Source organism: Alosa pseudoharengus, unplaced genomic scaffold (assembly GCF_046254945.1).
Source record: "Alosa pseudoharengus isolate Yale_2024_CS ecotype anadromous, Long Island Sound unplaced genomic scaffold, YU_APseudo_1.1 YU_APseudo_1.1_scf_8, whole genome shotgun sequence".
NCBI lineage: Eukaryota > Metazoa > Chordata > Actinopteri > Clupeiformes > Clupeidae > Alosa > Alosa pseudoharengus.
In genome coordinates this window covers 21,623,845-21,644,376 of record NW_027468870.1, presented here as the reverse complement: position 1 = coordinate 21,644,376, position 20,532 = coordinate 21,623,845, and the positions used below count along the sequence as shown (strand labels likewise).

Sequence of the window (20,532 nt, the reverse complement as noted above, 5' to 3'; positions counted from 1 at the left end):
AGTTACCTGATTTGTCTTTTTTCCTTGTTCTTTCATAGCATACCATAATAAATGGAAAGGATGTAGTCCACGTAGACATGTAATTAGTTGAGTTTCTCTTTTTTTTCAGGATGATATATATTACTCTGGAAAGTGCTCCTCTGTGATTGGACTGCTTGACATCTATGGATTTGAGGTCTTTCAGATCAACAGGTCTGTAAAACAAGCCCACTCTTTGCTCTTTCCACAGCCCTTGTTGGTGCTTCCTCTTTGTAGGAGTCATTTGGTCTCATTTTGTGAGTGCTTAACTGGTCCACTAGGTGTCACTTTATTATGCTATGGGTGCAGAGCAACCCATGTGTTACTAGACACAAGAAATGCAAGTGGCTATGACAGCGCCAATTAGATGCCAGTCTAGCAACCCTTCACTCTTTATCCTCTTACAGCGAAGCTACACCAGGCGCGTAACTGAAGCGTTCCGTTCATGACGCGTAAAATCCATTTTAGATGAATGGTCTATTTTTTTCGAACGTACGTGCCGCTATCACGTCTGGTGTAGCTACTTCCATTGATTATAGTGGAAGCTAATTGTTGCAGCAGACGCAACGCGAGTGGAACGCTTTAGTTACGTGCCTGGTGTAGCTCAGCCCTTAGTCTAACACAGTGTTTCTCAAACTTTTTTTCTGGGGACCCACTTTTTAAAAATGACAGACTATCGCGACCCAACTCGTGACTGTGGTAGTTAACAAACTAGATCAGTGGTTCTCAAACTTTTTCTTTTATTCCCCACTTTGATCAAGGGGGCATTCTCGAGCCCCACCTGTCCCTCATCGCTCTAAGAAAGTGGTAGGTCAAGCTTACAATTGTCAAATTTATTGAATGAATATATCCTCTTCAACAGAGTTAAAATCAGCTGGTGCTGCAGATATAATAAGAAATAAATACATAACACACATATTTCTGTTTTCCAGCAACTTAATAGGCCATTTACAGCATTGTACAATATATTCAATGAAATACCAACGTGCTGCATTAAATGGATCCATAATCCAGTCATACTGAGCACTGCTGGTTGGGAAATATTTTTTAAATAAACTTTGCAGGGATGTGATGTAGGCCTACTGTTTAATACATGGGATCACAAGAGTGCCTCCCAATCAGACGTTTCAGCGATTTCGCTCAGAAATCTCAAAGGCGCGATCTCCTGTCCCATACTCAAGTTTTTTTGGTGAATGCAGTAGCCTAATCTTATTTGCTAGGTGAGGTAGGTGTTTGTCTTTGCCTTGTAACTGGACATTTAACTCAAATGTATCGCTAAGATATATCAAATATATCGCTAAGATAGGTCAGCTTCGTCAAGAAATGTTCATTAGTGAACGTGCTTGCAGATTCAAACATGCGCTCTTCCTCCAAGAAGAGGCGACTCGGAGCTCAAACGCGCGACAGCACTTTACCTCGGGAAAGCCACCTTGCCTCGCTGTGAAACAGTACAGCCTTTTGGTCAGCTACCATCTCTTCGCAAAGTGCGGAGAATAGACGCGCTTTTAAGGGCCGGGTTTTGATGAAATTCACCACTCTCACAACAACGTTCAAAATCTCATGTAGGTCGGGACTAACTAAGCTGCCTTGACACGATCGCTTCCCTGTGAATAACACAGTGCGTCCATTGCGCATTGGGTGCTACCTGGGCCCAGGCTACAGATAAAAAAATAAATTAAAAAAACTCCTGTTTTTCACGTCAGTTCGCGCCCCACCTGGCATGTCTCCGCGACCCAGTAGTGGGTCGCGACCCACAGTTTGAGAAACGCTGGTCTAACAATACCTGAAGTTTTGCTATTCTGATCACGTGGGTTTGATATTTTACTTTTTCCACTGAGATTGACATAGCTGTAGTTTGTTTGACAACAAAACAATACACAATTATTTAAGATGACAATTCTTGGTAACCTGTTGTGATTGGTAACCTTCTCCCTCTTTCTTCTTTCTCTCTTTCCTTTTTCACCTCTATTCTCTGTCTCTCTCTCAATTTCTCTCTATCTCTGCAGCTTTGAGCAGTTCTGCATAAACTACTGCAATGAGAAACTGCAGCAGCTGCTCATCGAGCTCACACTGAAGAGCGAACAGGAGGAGTATGAAGCCGAGGGGATCGCGGTGAGCGAGAGAGAGAGAGAGCGAGAGAGGGGGAGAGATAGAGAGGGAGAGAGAGGGAGAGAGAGAGAGGGAAAGAAAGGGAGAGAGAGAAAGAGGGGCAGAGAAGAGATGAGTAGAGAAGGGGAAATGGGGAGAAAGAGCACAACAGTAAAGAAAGGAAAGATGGAAGAGTACATAGGGGATGGAGACAGATGAGAAAACAGAAAATGGCTGATCAGATTTACATGACTGAAATGCCAGCTATTGTCCAGGAAGAGTGCTGGGGACTGGGGTTGGGTTAGGGGGTTAGGGTTGGGTTAGGGGGTTGGGGTTGGGTCAGGGGGATGGGATTGGGTCAGGGGGTTGGGGACTGGGGTTGGGCTGTAGTGTGGGAGGCTGGGCCAGTGGAAGAAAGGGATGTGGTCACTTGATTTGTATTGAATGCTTATGAATACATCATGTTCTGTAAAAACAAGCAAATAAATGGACAAAAAAATACCATTAAACTGTTATAACAAACAAAGAAACAAGCAAACAAATAAATAAATAAATAAATAAATAGATAACAGTGCTATTAAAGCCAACATTTTTCCCATGTTTCTCTGACCCAGTGGGAGCCTGTGAATTACTTTGACAATAAGATCATATGTGACCTGGTGGAGGAGAAGCACAGAGGCATCATCGCTATTCTGGTGAGTAGAACTTTTCCTCTCATTAAGCGCCATGCTTAATGAGAGGAAGGAGTCCATTCCACAGTGAAAGGTTTGCATAGTGAAAAAGTACATGTTGCTGGTGTGCATGCATGCCCACTGTTACATGTTTTTATGGAGTATCTATCTCCACCTACTGACTAATAATTTTACTGCAACAAAGACATAAAGTTATGACCAGGCTTGGTCCTCCTGCCTGTTTTCATCTGGTTTGAATGCAGGTTTGGGAACGTTTTGGGAAAAATATCTAATTGCAATTTTTCTGGATATTATGATTTTAGTTTGATTTTTGACATAAGTCAAGCTTCAGTACAAAAATCACTATATAGTACATTAAAAACATATGATGAAGCATTACCAATAAAGATAACATGAAAATATGAACTACTCTATCTACTAATCCAAGGATGACAATACACAAATTACTTCCAAATATAGTAAAAAACATACTTTACAAGTAATCTTTTTGAATGATCTTTTTAATTCTAATTGGATGGTGTTACCATCTTTACACACATTTTCAAAACTCTACACACAAAACCCACAACTGCTGACACAAAATGCAAAATGCCTAAAATCTCCAGCAAAATGACACACAACATTCAAAATGTCATAAACACATCTCTAAAGCATAATTTGCCTCGCATTATAAACATTGTTGTCATAATATGCCATTTTGGATACACCCTACATGTACACACCGTTGCTCAAAACCTAAAGCTCTTCTGTCTTTCATGGGCTTCTATGCAGTGGTGACGTAGTCTAGTTAGCTGTAGTGGGTATACTCTGATGTAGCAGTTTGCTGTAGTGGGTATACTGTGATCAACTCCAAAAGTTAATACATATCCTTGCCTATTTTAAGTGGGTATACTGAGATGGTGATGCTTTTTAATTGTCAAGTGGTGTGTCCTGTAGACTACACCACTGCTTCTATGTATATTTCCATACAAGAGTGAAAGTCATCCACAGAGAGAAGTTGAAATACACAGTAATTAATTTTCATTTTAAAGTATCTGCATTGGTTCTGAACATTTCAACCGGATTTAAAGGGTCTATACCTATATAGAGTATATCTATTCATAGGCCTAAGGCAATGATCGGATGGTGTTCAGTAAAGTAATGTAATGGCGAATAAGTGTGGCATTTTGAGGTTGTGTTTTTGTATGTTATGTAGAAAATTGTATGTGGTGTTTTGCAAAATGTGTTTTAGGAAATAAAAAACTCAAACTCAAAACTCATTGAAAGTCAAACACTGAAAATTAGTGTAAGGTTTTGCAGATTTTGTGTGGGGTTATGGTGTTTGAAAGACATGTTTAGAAAACTGTGTGACAAGCAAAATTTAACTGTAACTGTTGACCATTCTGTTAGCCTGACTGGTGTGTGAAGGGTGTGCTTTACATGTGTGTGTGTCGTTTAGGACGAGGAGTGCCTCAGGCCAGGAGATGCTAGTGACATCACCTTTCTGGAAAAGATGGAGGACACCCTCGGAGGCCATGCACATTTTGTCACGTCAGTTGAACATACCCAAATTTGTGTATACCCTAAACACATACACACATATACAAAGACACACAAGCAAATAAACACACACACACACACACACACACACGCACACACACACACACACACACACACACACACACACACACACACACACACAGTACCTACACACACACACACACACACACATACAGTACACACACACACACATACCTAGAGACTTTGGTTTGTTTTGTGTCCTTTAGTCATAAGCTGGCCAATGGGAAGACTCGCAAAGCAGTTGGCAGGGAGGAATTCCGACTACTGCACTATGCTGGAGAGGTGAACTACAATGTTAATGGTAATGTCAAGTATGTATCGTATCTTATAGCCTCTCACAGATGACCCTTTTCAAATGAACAAGCCTTCAATTATAAGCTTACTTATACGAGATCAAGAAGATAATTAACTAGATGAACTCATGGATCTTTCTATTTAAACTTTTATATTTAATCCATTTATTCATAATGTATGTATCTATTTATTTAACTGTTTATTGTGTTTGTTCTTAAATGTACATTTGGCTTAGTAACCAATTCAATTTAATTAACCATTCATGAAGTCACAGATATTGCCTCTCCATCTTTCTTTTCAGTTTTATTTCCTTTTTAAATTAATCGGACTTTTGAAATTCCTGAACATCAATTCCTAAATGATTACTGGCATTTCCATTTCCATTACAGCGGTTTGCGTCAACATGAATGGCCAAATCTGGCTGCGGTGTGTGATTGACTGTGTGGAATCTCTGTGTTGTTCCGCTCTGTGTGACTTCCCGTTTTTCTCTTTCCTGACTCTCACAGGGTTTTTGGACAAAAATAACGATCTCCTTTACAGAAACCTCAAGGAGGTGAGTCTGGAGGAAGTGAAATAACTAACGAATCTTACGCACACACACACACACACACACACACACACACACACACACAATATATATAACATTTGCCCAACTCCCTTTTCGGATGTGCAAATGTGCTTGTGTGTGTGTGTGTGTGTGTGTGTGAGAGAGAGGGGGGGGGGGGGGATCTTGAAGTGAATGATCTGACTTTCTGTTACTCTAGGTCATGTGCCAGTCAGAGAACCCGATCATGAGTCAGTGCTTTCATCGAGAGGAGGTGATTGATCAGAAACGGCCTGAGACGGTATGAACATCACACACACACACACACACACACACACACACACACACACACACACACACACACACACAAACATTCTTACACCCACAGTGGCCTACTCAAGCAAACTCTCAAATCTCAAATGGTTTCATAGCACCTTTCATGGTATATCTATGATTGTCTTGTGCATACTGTACACCCACAAAATGCCTGTCTCTCTTTGTCTTTGTCTTTCTTCTTCACACACACACACACACACACACACACACACACACAGACACATACACACAAACTGACACACACACACACACACACACACACTGGAAACACACGCAAAAACACACACTTACTGGGCCCTGTGTTCTCCTCAGGCTGCTACCCAGTTCAAACTCAGTCTGGCGAAGCTGATGGAGATCCTTATGTCAAAGGAGCCCTCCTACATGCGCTGCATCAAACCCAACGATGGCAAACAGCCAGGTAACTGCACAACCCCCCTGTGTGTGTGTTTGTGTGTGTGGGTGCCTGTGTGTGTGCGTGTGTGTAAGTATGTGTGTGGGTGTGAATGTGCGAGGTGTGTGTGTGTGTTTCCAGTGTGTGTGTCTGGGGTGATGTGTGTAGGGAGTGTCAGAGATGTATTGATGTGTGTATGTGTGTTCATGTTCTCACTCTCTGTCCCTCTGTTTCTGTCTCTCTGTGTCTCTCTCGCTGTGTTTGCAGGTCGTTTTGATGAGGCGCTGGTGCGTCACCAGGTGAAGTACCTGGGTCTAATGGAGAGTCTGAGGGTCAGGAGAGCAGGCTTTGCTTACCGACGCCATTACCAGGCTTTCCTACAGAGGTCAGACACACACACACACACACACACACACACACACATGCTCATGCTCATGCATTTACACCTATTCTCTCTCTCTCTCTCTCTCACACACACACACACACACACACACACACACATGCTCATGCTCATGCATTTACACCTATTCTCTCTCTCACACACACACACACACACACACACACACACACACACACTCATACTCATGCTCATGCATTTACACCTAGTCTCTCTCTCTCTCTCACACACACACATACGCACGTATAGAAGGCATAAACACCAGTAATAATCCCAATACACACACACACACACATGCAAATACACTTACACACACACAACATGCATGCTCATACACACGTGCACATTCATACACATGCACATACACTTAAACACACACACACACACACACACACACACACACATACTGTATGCACATTCATACACATGCACATACACTTACACACACACACACAAAATTGCATATACTTACTGTATATTCACACTCTTAAACACACACACACACGCATAGTTACAAGCAAGAAGTCATAAAAAGGTTAGAGTTTGAAGGAAGTGAGAAACATCTTTAACCACACATATGAACTCCCGTGAGCTCTCACACTCTTTGTACATTTTAAGGAACTTCCTGAGCATGTTTGTGTGTGTGTGTGTGTGTCTCAGTGTGTGTATATTTATGATTCTGTTTACTGTAATTGCATACTGTATATAAAAACTGCATTTCAGTAGTATACACAATGCAGTATTTCTGTAATGAGATGGAATTGTCTTTGCTTTACCTTGCCCAGGCATATCTATTGTTTCTCACATGGTATATTGCACTTGGTCACCTGTTCCTCCAGATACAAGTCCCTCTGTCCGGACACCTGGCCAAGCTGGCAGGGGCATCTGGCTGACGGTGTGGCGACTCTGGTCAAACATCTGAGCTACAAGCCAGAGGAGTACAAACTGGGAAAGTGAGTGAGCTCAGGGAGCAGTGAGAGAGGCAGAAGTCAAGGACATACAATTTTCCATTTCGGTTCATTCGATTGTATTGGGGCAGCCGTGGCCTATTGGTTAGGGCTTCTGGCTTGAAACCGGAGGGTTGCCCGTTTGATCCCCGACCAATAGGACAAATGTGGGCGGGGGAAGTGGTTGAGCACTGATCTCCCATCCCCACATCCCCGGCTGAAGTGCCCTTGAGCAAGGCACCTAACCCCTCACTCCTCCCCGAGCGCTGCTGTAGCAGGCAGCTCACTGCTCCGGGTTAGTGTTTGCTTCACTTCACTGTGTGTTCACTGTGTGCTGTGTGTGTTTCACTAATTCACGGATGAGATAAATGCAGAGACCAAATTTCCCTCACGGGATCAAAAGAGTATACTCATTCTGTTCGTTCAGTACGCATTTTTACATTCCCGTTCCAGTGTTCCATCCAAGGCCTCTCCTCCAAATGGTAACCGGTTAGAGCGTTATAGAAGAATGGTCAAAAACGTTCCTTTAAATATGACATTGATCATGACAAATACATTTTTGGCAGGTGGCACTGTAGCCTAAGCTTTTTCTACACAACAGCCCTAGAGCGTAAATCAAAGCACATTAGATATCAAGGCTAACTATTAAAAGCACTGTGCCTGAATTCAGGCATGGGCAAAGATTTGAAAGTAGGCAATTAGCCTATATAATATGAGGTCTTCAAAAATATCTGACAGCCTAACTTCAGCCAGAATGCATTGTGTAAATGGCATTATTCAGTACATCATGGCAGTGAGTGGTGTTAGCCATATTAGCAGTTTGGTGTTATAGTCAATGTCTTGTGCACCTTCAGTTGAACAGACATAATGTACACCCCACAATATTGATGTGTTGTGGTATCCTATACTGGAGTCCTTACTTACAACAGTGTTCGTAATCAGTGGATCAGTTAATGCAAGTCAGTATAAGATACATCATATTATTATTCTAATTATTAAATCAAACTAATATAAGATACATCATATTATTCTTATAATCATTAAATTGGCCAATTAAACATTCCTGTAAAAATAAATAACCATATGCCTTGATGAAGGCTCCATACACATTGTCAAATTTCCATGTACATCCGCAGGTCCAAAATCTTCATCCGTTTCCCAAAGACACTCTTCATCACCGAGGATGCACTGGAGGCCAGGAAACCCAGCCTGGGTGAGTCAGCTGAAAATGGCAGAGACGAGTGAGGAGCATGATGAGTTCCATTACTCTCTCATTTCTCCATTTGCACGACGAGCGAGAGCATTACACTGTGTTGGGTTGAGTAAATCGCCGTTGTCGTGTGTCATCTTTAGATATGGTTGTCAGCATGGGTCGTAAACAAGCAGTGTCACTTGAGTGGACAATGTCCTGAGGTCTGTTGGCCTTTTTAGTCAAGTGCTCATTTCAAATTATCTGTGTATATCTGGTCAATGTAATATTTATATTTATTAATTTAGCAGACACTGTTATCTAAAGTCACTTACGTCAACTATATTACAAGGGATTACATTGTCCTGGAGCAACTTGGGGTTAAGTGCTCAAGAGCAGAAATGTGGAAGCCGGGAATTGAACCCACAACTTTTCAGGCCACTGTACACTAACCCAGCTCCTTAACTACTACGCTACTAACACCCCACATAATATACATAATATACAGTACAGTATCTGTTGTGTAATTCTCCCAGGCAGTGTAGATATTCTCTACAGTTCTGTGGTAGATAGGGGGTCTAAACAAAAACATGCAAAATTGAAAACTGCGGTATCTAAGAACTTTATACTTATCATTGTCCTTATCCTTGGGACTTCTCCAAACGTACATTACGTACATTTGTTAGAATAAAACTATTGATTAAAATGCTGATTCGGTGCTGAGTCTTGCATAATAGACTTCAGGATTGTTGGGTGGTGTGTCCAGAAGCTGAGAGCCAATAGACACGTAATTGCACCTGGGTGACATGCATCACTGATCGCCACGCAGTGGGGGTGTTGATGGGGGCACGGGGAATTTTCTCAAGTCAAGTCAAGTCAAGTAGCTCTTTATTGGCACCTAGCATTTTGAAAAGACGAAATGTCGCTCCTCATCTACCACAGTAAGGTGCAACATGTACCATAACAGGTAGGGGACAGTTATACATACTAAAACATACTGTATATATATATATATACAGGGCAGGCATAAATATGCACAGTAATCAGTAATTGCACACAGGGAGACCTTCTACCTGGCACCCCAAATTTCACCACACTTATCTCATTTCACTCGCTCGGCTCTTCTCCAGGCTGAGGGTCTCGAAAGCGAAAGCAGATATCCACACTCATTCAGAAGCTGCTGAGCCACAGCAATGTTGAAATGAGGGATGGGTGGTTAATGGTGTCGGTTTCAGAATGATCTGCCGAAGGGGATTATGTCCCATTGTGAGACTGGTCTTAGGTACTGGAAGGGAGGCTGCTGTTTCCAAATGTCAGCAAAAAAGCATTTTGTTTCAGAATGAACATTTTAAAGGGGAATACACATCATTGTATTGTCAACATTATTATCAGCGGTAGTCGTTTCCCGTAATCAGAAAATTATTTGATTTATGTGTGCATGAAATTATGGTATTGGTTTCAAGTGCAGTCTGTGCGACCGATTTCCCCTTTGTCTCCTATGCAGCCACCATTTTGCAGACCTCCTGGAGGGGGTACAGAGAGAGAGCCAAGTACCACCGGACCAGACAAGCAGGTATGGACCACCAGCCAATCAGACGCACTGCTGATAACTCTATTACCCAATCAAAAAACAAGTTTGACAAGCAGGTATGGACCACCAGCCAATCAGATGCACTGTTGATAACTCTATTACCCAATCAAAAAACAAGTTTGACAAGCAGGTATGGACCACCAGCCAATCAGATGCACTGCTGATAACTCTATTACCCAATCAAAAAACAAGTTTGACAAGCAGGTATGGACCACCAGCCAATCAGATGCACTGCTCTTAAGCAGGTATGGACCACCAGCCAATCAGATGCACTGCTGATAACTCTATTACCCAATCAAAAAACAAGTTTGACAAGCAGGTATGGACTACCAGCCAATCAGATGCACTGCTGATAACTCTATTACCCAATCAAAAAACAAGTTTGACAAGCAGGTATGGACCACCAGCCAATCAGATGCACTGCTGATAACTCTATTACCCAATCAAAAAACAAGTTTGACAAGCAGGTATGGACCACCAGCCAATCAGATGCACTGCTGATAACTCTATTACCCAATCAAAAAACAAGTTTGACAAGCAGGTATGGACCACCAGCCAATCAGATGCACTGCTGATAACTCTATTACCCAATCAAAAAACAAGTTTGACAAGCAGGTATGGACTACCAGCCAATCCGATGCACTGCTGATGACTCTATTACCCAATCAAAAAACAAGTTTGACAAGCAGGTATGGACTACTAGCCAATCCGATGCACTGCTGATGACTCTATTACCCAATCAAAAAACAAGTTTGACAAGCAGGTATGGACTACCAGCCAATCCGATGCACTGCTGATGACTCTATTACCCAATCAAAAAACAAGTTTGACAAGCAGGTATGGACTACCAGCCAATCCAATGCACTGCTGATAACTCTATTACCCAATCAAAAAACAAGTTTGACAAGCAGGTATGGACCACCAGCCAATCAGATGCACTGCTGATAACTCTATTACCCAATCAAAAAACAAGTTTGACAAGCAGGTATGGACTACCAGCCAATCCGATGCACTGCTGATAACTCTATTACCCAATCAAAAAACAAGTTTGACAAGCAGGTATGGACCACCAGCCAATCAGATGCACTGCTCTTAAGCAGGTATGGACCACCAGCCAATCAGATGCACTGCTGATAACTCTATTACCCAATCAAAAAACAAGTTTGACAAGCAGGTATGGACTACCAGCCAATCAGATGCACTGCTGATAACTCTATTACCCAATCAAAAAACAAGTTTGACAAGCAGGTATGGACCACCAGCCAATCAGATGCACTGCTGATAACTCTATTACCCAATCAAAAAACAAGTTTGACAAGCAGGTATGGACCACCAGCCAATCAGATGCACTGCTGATAACTCTATTACCCAATCAAAAAACAAGTTTGACAAGCAGGTATGGACCACCAGCCAATCAGATGCACTGCTGATAACTCTATTACCCAATCAAAAAACAAGTTTGACAAGCAGGTATGGACTACCAGCCAATCCGATGCACTGCTGATGACTCTATTACCCAATCAAAAAACAAGTTTGACAAGCAGGTATGGACTACTAGCCAATCCGATGCACTGCTGATGACTCTATTACCCAATCAAAAAACAAGTTTGACAAGCAGGTATGGACTACCAGCCAATCCGATGCACTGCTGATGACTCTATTACCCAATCAAAAAACAAGTTTGACAAGCAGGTATGGACTACCAGCCAATCCAATGCACTGCTGAGGACTCTATTACCCAATCAAAAAACAAGTTTGACAAGCAGGTATGGACCTCTGGCCAATAAGAAGCACTGCCGATAAATCTATACCCAATCAAAAAACAAGTTGCATATACTGCGGCCAGTTAGATTTTTAGGTAATCGTAAAACCAGGGCTGTTAAGGTCACCCAGGTCAGCAAGACGAGATTCCGAGCTGTGTAGCATTAAAGAGCCACTGGTGTTTCTGTCTCCTGCTTTAGTGGTCACTATCCAGTCATGGTGGAGAGGTGTGAAGGGGAGGAGGAAGGCGAAGCGTCGCAGACAAGCAGCGGACACCATACGCAGGTGTGTGTATGTGTGTGTATAATGTGTGTGTCTTTGTCATCTCTAGCTATTTGGAAATCAGTTTGGAAATGAATGCTTCTTTTCTTTCTTTCTTTCTTTCTGTCTTTCTGTCTTTCTTTCTCTCTCTTTCTCACTCTCAGCCTCATCAAAGGCTTCATCCTGAGGGACGAGCCTCGTGGTGCTGATAACGAGTATTTCCTGGATCATGTGCGTTTCTCCTTCCTCATGACTTTGAAGAGGAACCTGCCCAAGAACGTGCTGGACAAGAGCTGGCCCCAACCCCCCACGACACTTACAGAGGTACTAAAACACGCACACACACACCGACACACACACACACACACACACACACACACACACACACACACACACAGAATATGAAGAAAGTACCGAAGCATCCAGTCTTAAGTTCTCTGTGTCAGCAAGTGTTGTATAGCGAAGACTTTGGACAACAGACTTGGACTTCCGACTTGACTAGAGTGGACTTTGATAGTATATTTTTACTACCATATTTCTCTTGAGACTTAATCAGGACGATGCAGGTCAGAATCCAGGCTTTATTCTTTTCAATGAGGGGCCTAGTGCCCCTCAAGGGAGAAAAGTACATGTTTGTGTCACCCCATCATGGGTTTCACCAGATTCTCAATATTCTCTTCTAACTTCTCTGACTAACAGAGACCATATTTAAAGTTACACACAAAGAAGGAGTGACCTCTAGGTCCAACCCAGTTTGAATATGCAATAGAAAGGGAGGATGAGGATTAGGCCTTCATCAGGTCTGGTCAGCTTCTATTATCTTTTAATTAAAACTACCCCCTTTCCTGGGAAGTCCTTCAGAGGCTTGGACACATGCTGTTCTACAAACATTCACACCTTGGTGATGGGCAAAAGGCATAAACAATGGATACACTGCATACAGACCAAAGACACACACACAGGGTACACATGGGTACACAATCACAAATGACCATAAGAACTATACAGTCTTCAAGTCATAAAGACTTGAATCATTAAACCATTCACATAAAATATGAATACAAAATATTCCCTTCAATTCCCCCTTTTCAAGTCCTTAAAGACTTGAACATCTAAACTTGCTTACATAAATTATGAATCAGCTTATTAACAACAGAGGACTTTTAGGGTGTGGAAGGAGGTTACAGATAAAAATAACAACAGTAGAAAGACTGACATCGTCTATCATAGAAACAGCTAAGAAAATGCAACCAAAGCCAGTTTCCATTCTTCGTGTGGTGCACAATGTTTAGTATGTGTATGTGTGTGCAAAATGTGCTTAGGGCGGCGCTTGGCTCTATTAATAGGGGGCGTTCCCCCACACCCTGTGTTCCTCTTCTTTTTCTTCAATGTTTCCTTCTCCAGTTAAAGTATACCAACAAAATAAAAATTCTCTAGTCTGAAGGTCAGGGTCGACTACCTGGAACCTTCGGATCCTTGCTGTTTTTGGGGGTTATTCTGCCCACAGCAGGTCCACTATTCTACCAATCTTTCTCGTGATGTTCTGACTAAGGTCCTTTTGTGGGATGTTACACAGGACTTCCAAATGCTGCTCTCCCAGGAAAACTGAAGTCTGCTGGGGTCTCCAGGGGAGGTGTTGGTTGCTTTCCCCCTTTCGATAAGTTGTGTCTCGTCACACTTCTGAAGCCAGCGGGGGAAGTGAGATATGCGTCGTTAGGATGTTTCTGGGTCTGCGACTGTCTGAGTCTGTAAACAGATCTTGCAAATACATGTAGCTTTGGAGCAAAAGGTTTAAGCTTTCATTCCAGTACTAATAAGGAAATTATTATTCAGTGGAGTTCAACATTTTTCAAAGATGACGTCAGCTGCAGTCAGGTCTGTCTTGACCTCTCAGTTATACCTCCAAACACGCAAACAATACAGTACATGAACTTTGAGGCTTGTGATGCCTCAGAACAGAATTCCTAGTAATAATGTAAACATTTCTTATGACGGGTAACAAAACATCTCGTCCAAATCTAATAAACAGTGTTCTTGAGAAGTACAAGGTTCAAGTCCTCAACCTGTAATGTAACAGGCTATTTACACACATCACCATTGTTAAAAACCATCAACATGGTAAGGGTCTGTTTGTAGACATCAACTATCATCCGGTGATGGGTGGCTAGGAGCAAAGCTTGTAAATGTATGAATTAAATCATTACACAACGACAAACAAACAACATAAAAATGAAACTTCAACCCATATGTTTTCTAATGAAATTAAAATATATCAGCCGTTAAGGCAAGCAAACAGACCATCAGAAATTAAACCAATGAGAACAAGGAAAAAAATAAAATTAAAATAAAATAGCAACACAGCCAGAAAAGGCTCAAATGAGGATCATATAAAATTATCCTCCTGTTATCTTAGCACCTATAATGGATTTGGGAAATCTGTAACCATATCATCTGAGCAACAAGTATTCCTAGTCAGGACAAACTGAAAAGGAAATCAAATGAAATAAACCGTAGCATAAAGAAATAAAAGGTGCAACAGAATAACAAAAATAAAATTTAAAGTCAAAGAGAATCAAATCAAGGAAAGTATAGAAATGATATTAGTTACTACCAGCATCTGTACAGCCTAGGTGCTTTAAAGCAACAGAATCTTACAGAGTCAAGCAGTGCCTTGCAGTTTCACACGTCAACAAAAGTATGCAAATGTTTTCAGGGCTATTTACCTCCAAACAGCTTTTAAAGAGATTTTGCATTAGAAGTGAGGGTCAGTAAAACAAAACATTAAGCATTTAAAAATGACAATTTAAGGAATAAAACCAGTAAACTTTAGAGACAAAAGTATTTCAAGTCAATACCATCTATCTCCCCCTTTTTATAGTTTCTTAACTATAACCAAATAAAAGTCATTTCAAACATAAAGAAACTCAAGTTGTGGGTATGAATCCATTCAATTGAACATTTGCCCACATCAAACAAGGCGTAAACATGTAGCAAACATTTCCCATTGGCATACAAGCAAAAATAAAAATCTGTCTTAACATGTTAAACCCCAAAAGACAAAATAAAGAAAGACAAATGGTTGAAATCAACAATGGTTTATATCTCCCCAGTGAAGTTCCTTTGTGTCCATGGGGAAGAAGCTGGGGGGGTGGTTATAGAATACAGTGGTGCTAAAACAAAGGCAGTGAGATAAGATAGCAAAAGGTGTGAAAACTTTTGACCCAAGAAAACAGACAAAAGAAAGAACATAATTTCAACAGTTCAAGACTTAAAATAAAGTAGGCCTAAAACATCATAAACAGCAATCAATTTCAGCTGGGAAATAAAAGTTACAGGAAAAGAAAAGGTACTTGATACTAAGTCCTTGATCCTGCTAAGATTATAAACTTGCAACAATTCCTCACCCATACATTTCAAAACAGAAGGACTTGAAACAAAAATGGAAACAGACACATACAAAGAAATAAAAAAAATTCACACACACAGGGCCGGCCCACACGCGCCTTCATTCATACTGGACACACACAGACACACACAGCTCCATGGAGCTGGAGGACAACTTTAAACGGGCTGCAAGAATATTTTCCTGCTTAAAAAACGGAACAAAAGAAGGCATTTTCGTTATGTGCTCTCATGTTAGCTCTGACAAAGACATCGAGGCGCCTCTAGCGGCAGCTAGTTAGCTCAGGCGTACTTAAAAGAGGCCTAACCATGCTCTCTTGAGGTTATGCTATGTTTGCACACTTGAAAAAGGTTATTAGCCTACGACATGAATCCTGGTTTCATCATCCATAATAAGTCTCCATAATTTAAAAAGTTATTATTATCAATCCAATTTCAAATTAGTTGTATTTTATCAATTTGAAGAACACAGTATCATATCCACTCTAATGTTTTTACTTTAAACGGTGGAAAGCGTCATTCGACGCCCCAACTATTAACTTACGCTTTCAGTGCAACATCTTTATAGGCTATTTCAAACTGTGATCTTAGTTACACAATCTAGAGATGGTTTCATACATCTGTTATGACCAGCAACACTCTTATGCAATTTCATTTTCAGGTGAGAGATCCTCAGGCGAGCAGTCCCCCTTTTTGGTAGACTTTTACAGAAGATTGGTCATTTCTCCTAACTACCCCAGAATTTTGACCCCAAAATTCTCAATAGTGTCCATAGGACCGACTGCATTTTAGTCTTAAATGCATAGGCTATTTCCAGAAACACAACTGTTTCTAACGCCGAAAGCTTAGATTCATGGAACCGATATGATATTTATTTCAATACCTAGAGCCATTTCCAGAAACAAAGACTGTTTCTAACGCCCGACCAGTCTGACTAGAACTGTTTAGGAGCTCCCTAGATCTCACCACCAGAAAATATAAATTACCTTACCTTAAGAGTGTGCCTTCAAACACGATGATGAAGATCTCTTTCAGCAAAACGTTGAATCCAATTTAAATCCAAAGTTTTTATCTCACGGTTGGAACCTCCATAACTGATAATATATTTTTACTACCATATTTCTCTTGAGACTTAATCAGGACGATGCAGGTCAGAATCCAGGCTTTATTCTTTTCAATGAGGGGCCTAGTGCCCCTCAAGGGAGAAAAGTACATGTTTGTGTCACCCCATCATGGGTTTCACCAGATTCTCAATATTCTCTTCTAACTTCTCTGACTAACAGAGACCATATTTAAAGTTACACACAAAGAAGGAGTGACCTCTAGGTCCAACCCAGTTTGAATATGCAATAGAAAGGGAGGATGAGGATTAGGCCTTCATCAGGTCTGGTCAGCTTCTATTATCTTTTAATTAAAACTACCCCCTTTCCTGGGAAGTCCTTCAGAGGCTTGGACACATGCTGTTCTACAAACATTCACACCTTGGTGATGGGCAAAAGGCATAAACAATGGATACACTGCATACAGACCAAAGACACACACACAGGGTACACATGGGTACACAATCACAAATGACCATAAGAACTATACAGTCTTCAAGTCATAAAGACTTGAATCATTAAACCATTCACATAAAATATGAATACAAAATATTCCCTTCAACTTCCGACTTGACCAGAGTGGACTTCAGACTTGTTACTGAAGTTGTTGCTTGCCAATGTTGTTTTCCTCCACAATTATTTCCTTTTCCTTTTCTGATAATAATTATGCTAATAAAGTCCCTTTAAATACAAATGAGAACTAGAACAGAGGTGTATATTAGCTCAGGTTGAAGGCTGAGATATTTATTGAGGCCTCTCAGGAACTCATCACCAACTATCTATGTGTAACGCTTTACCACTACATTTGGGACAGTTGTTGTGACAGGTTTCAGGCCTTTCCCAACAATGTATGAGTTCTGTTCTTGGGGTTTCTGTCTCATTCAGTTCTAATGTTGTCTGCAGTTGCGTAATGACTCTATTTAACCAGCCCTGCCCCTGCCAAGGCCTGCTACTTCCAGCACCTCTGAATAGGTGGGCATGCTGGCAAAGGAGATTAAATCCATACAGGTGCTAGCAACTCTTACTACAACTCTAACAGTGCCGGCAGGGAGGTTTACTTAACGTACATACTGCACAACTATCGTACCAGCTGGCTACTGTTACAGAAGCAGTTGCTCTGGTAGGTTTCAGGTCCTCTCTGTCACGCTTACTAGGGAATTTACACCGCAAGCAAGAAATAAGTAAGAGTGAAACGTAAATTAATCAATTTACACTTCCTCTGTCTTTAACATGACACATCAATATGTTTATCCATGTGTTTTTCTGTGTGCACTTCGCATACGCTCTCAAATATGTTTCCCTCTACTTTTAATGGCGGTAATACGCAAATTCACACATTGATTCTAATGGAAATCTATTGCTAAAAATAGACTGATGTCACGGGCGATTGAAAATAGCTTAAAAAAATGGCTCTGGTGTAAATTCCCAGTTAGCGTTTGAGCCCGGTCTTGTCCATGGGGGCATCCCAAAGAAGCCAAGGAAGGTGTCGTCAGTTCCACTGGAAAATAAGGGATATTCCCATTACTAACTCCTCAGTCCCAAAGACGGTGACTGACGGAAGAGAGGTGTGGCGCTGATTTTGAAAGAATTGTTAGAGCCCATTGGTACAAGGCTACCCTCCCAGCTCATTAAGCATCAGATACCTTCAAATTACAGAGACTAGGGTAGTAACTGTCAGGGGTTAGGATGTTAGGATTACTGTCAGGGACCTGGCATGGACGCCTCTGGGACTAGAGGAGTACATCTGATTAACTGATTGGGACTCATCACATCAGGTTTGCAGCGAGACTCTTCAGGAAGGTTGAAGACCAGGAAGAAGATGGACACCCTTGGACACCCTTGAGCCGCATCATGTATAGTTAAACGCGGCAGCGTAAAATCCAAGCCTCGAGCGCTCGATCAGCTTCCAGAGATCGGTATTGTGTGTCCATTCAGCTCAATTAGTTCGACAGGTTTGCGGTACATGCCAGGTACATGTGTTCCCTCTCCCAGGGGGCACCGAGAGCAAGCGTATACAAATAGCCACTAATTCTCTGACAGATCCAGCCGCGTGAAGCCGGGCCAGAGCTGCTTTAGAGTCGGGCCAGAGTCACTCTGGAGCTGGCTGCTGTTTTAAATCCCAGTATGGGGAGTGTTACCGGACTAGGCTCTTATGGCTCGGCAACATGGAGGGAGGCCATCCGAGGATAATGTTTAAGCAAGAAATGATTTATTAATTAAGGTCAATATTAGTGTCCAACAAGAGAGAATGTCACGATATGTGTAGTAAGGGAAAAAAAAGTCTGAATGAATGTAGTGTGATGTATAAAAAGCAAAGCAAAAAATCCCAAAGCTGTCTGGAGGAGAAGGGAAATCCCGCACGGCGGCCAAGGAGCACTATTTATAGCTCCAGCTGATCAATTATGTCTGTTTGATCAAATGCTTCTTATGATTATAGTTTATGTTTATAGCTCTTAGCAGATGTTTTTGTCAGTCCAAATCAACTTAGTGACATCAGTAAAGTAAATATTACATTAAGTCATATAACCTGAATAAAACAGATCCCAATATTAGTAATAGAATTTAACAGAGTAGTGACAATAGCCAGTAGGTACACATATGCAAACCCCAACTCTGTAAGGAGAATTAATTAGTTAGATACAAGGTAAACAAATGAGTCATCGATGCTTTTTGAAGATCTCAAACCTATCGCTAGAACAAAGAGGTACCGTATTTTCCGGACTATAAGTCACACTTTTTTTTCATACATGTAGTTTGGCTGGTCCTGTGACTTATTTATGAAAAAAACATGTTTTTAAATGTTAATTTATATAAACTGACTTATATTAAATCCTGCTGAGAGAGAGAGAGACAGAGAGAGGCACCCCAAAGTGGTCCTGCGCGCGAGTGTGTGTGTGTCTCTGCATGGGGTTCAATTGAAGTCAGAGTTGGTCCGTCCAGTCAACAGTCCCGCATTCAGGCCGCTCCATTATTAGATTAACGTCAGACAGCGCTGTAAAATGTGTGGGAATTTCTCGTACTAATGATGGCTAGAGTTGCGGGACTTTTATTAGTAGGCTATGCTCAATACTTATTAATAATGCATGCGCAATACCCGCAATCCCACGCTGAAATTTAGGCCCTGGTTTTAAATGCGCATCTTTTTTTCTCTCGCTCCCTCGGAGGTGGCCAGCGAGCATTTGTTCTGTTGCCAGCTTGTGCCAAAATATCGTCCAACATGCTTGATTGCATTGCATTCTCCACATTTTTAGCTACATTTACATTTTGTTCAGTGAATCTTTTGTAAATTGCTTTACAATAGCGTCGGGCCCTTGTCAGCAGCCTTCGGCTTGCCTCTTGCCACTATTCAGTCCTTCATCTTCAACATTCCCTGTAGAATTCTCAATATTTTGGCCTCAATGTGTCCAGTTACATAGTCCGCCTGTTCTTAGTCTTGGATTTTGTGAAATAAATTTCTAAATATCACCTGCTTGCTGCAGCTTCGGTCTGCACGTCCTTTTAAAACCGCATATTTTTCTCTCTCAAGCATTTAATCTGCTGCCGGCTTGTATCTCCACATCGTCCAACTTGCTTGATTGCATTGCATTCACCACATTTTTAGCTAAATCTTCATGTACCACATCAGCATTTTTGTTGAGTGAATCTTTTGTAAATTGCTTTACAATTACCGTCGGGCCTATAGGCCTATCGCCTGGCTTGCTTCAGTCACGTCTAAAACTGCATCTTTTTCTCTCTCGTGAGCATTTAATCTGCTGCCAGCTTGTGACTCCACATCGGCCAAAATGCTTGATTGCATTATATTCTCCGCATTTTAAATACATTTTGGTGTACCACATGGCATTTTCTTTCAGTGAATCTTTTGCTTTGCAATTACCTTTACTCCTTGGCAACATTGGATTTTGTGAAATACTTTTCTAAATAAATGCGACTTATAGTCCGGTGCGACTTATATATGTTTTTT

At 41.4% G+C, this 20,532-nt stretch overlaps 1 protein-coding gene across 2 annotated transcripts in view; it reads left to right on the top strand.

The window, feature by feature from the left end:
• Positions 1-20,532, top strand: part of myo1ca (myosin Ic, paralog a) — a 52,519-nt gene that overhangs the window by 20,473 nt on the left and 11,514 nt on the right. For both annotated transcript variants that reach the window (XM_076274608.1, XM_076274607.1), the window contains exons 11-24: positions 110-192; positions 2,025-2,130; positions 2,721-2,801; positions 4,237-4,328; positions 4,565-4,659; positions 5,159-5,205; positions 5,417-5,497; positions 5,845-5,950; positions 6,191-6,308; positions 7,160-7,273; positions 8,404-8,480; positions 9,961-10,029; positions 12,009-12,093; positions 12,234-12,393. In XM_076274608.1, coding sequence (XP_076130723.1) covers positions 110-192; positions 2,025-2,130; positions 2,721-2,801; positions 4,237-4,328; positions 4,565-4,659; positions 5,159-5,205; positions 5,417-5,497; positions 5,845-5,950; positions 6,191-6,308; positions 7,160-7,273; positions 8,404-8,480; positions 9,961-10,029; positions 12,009-12,093; positions 12,234-12,393 — 1,314 coding nt within the window. The remainder of the gene's footprint in view (positions 1-109; positions 193-2,024; positions 2,131-2,720; positions 2,802-4,236; positions 4,329-4,564; positions 4,660-5,158; positions 5,206-5,416; positions 5,498-5,844; positions 5,951-6,190; positions 6,309-7,159; positions 7,274-8,403; positions 8,481-9,960; positions 10,030-12,008; positions 12,094-12,233; positions 12,394-20,532) is intronic.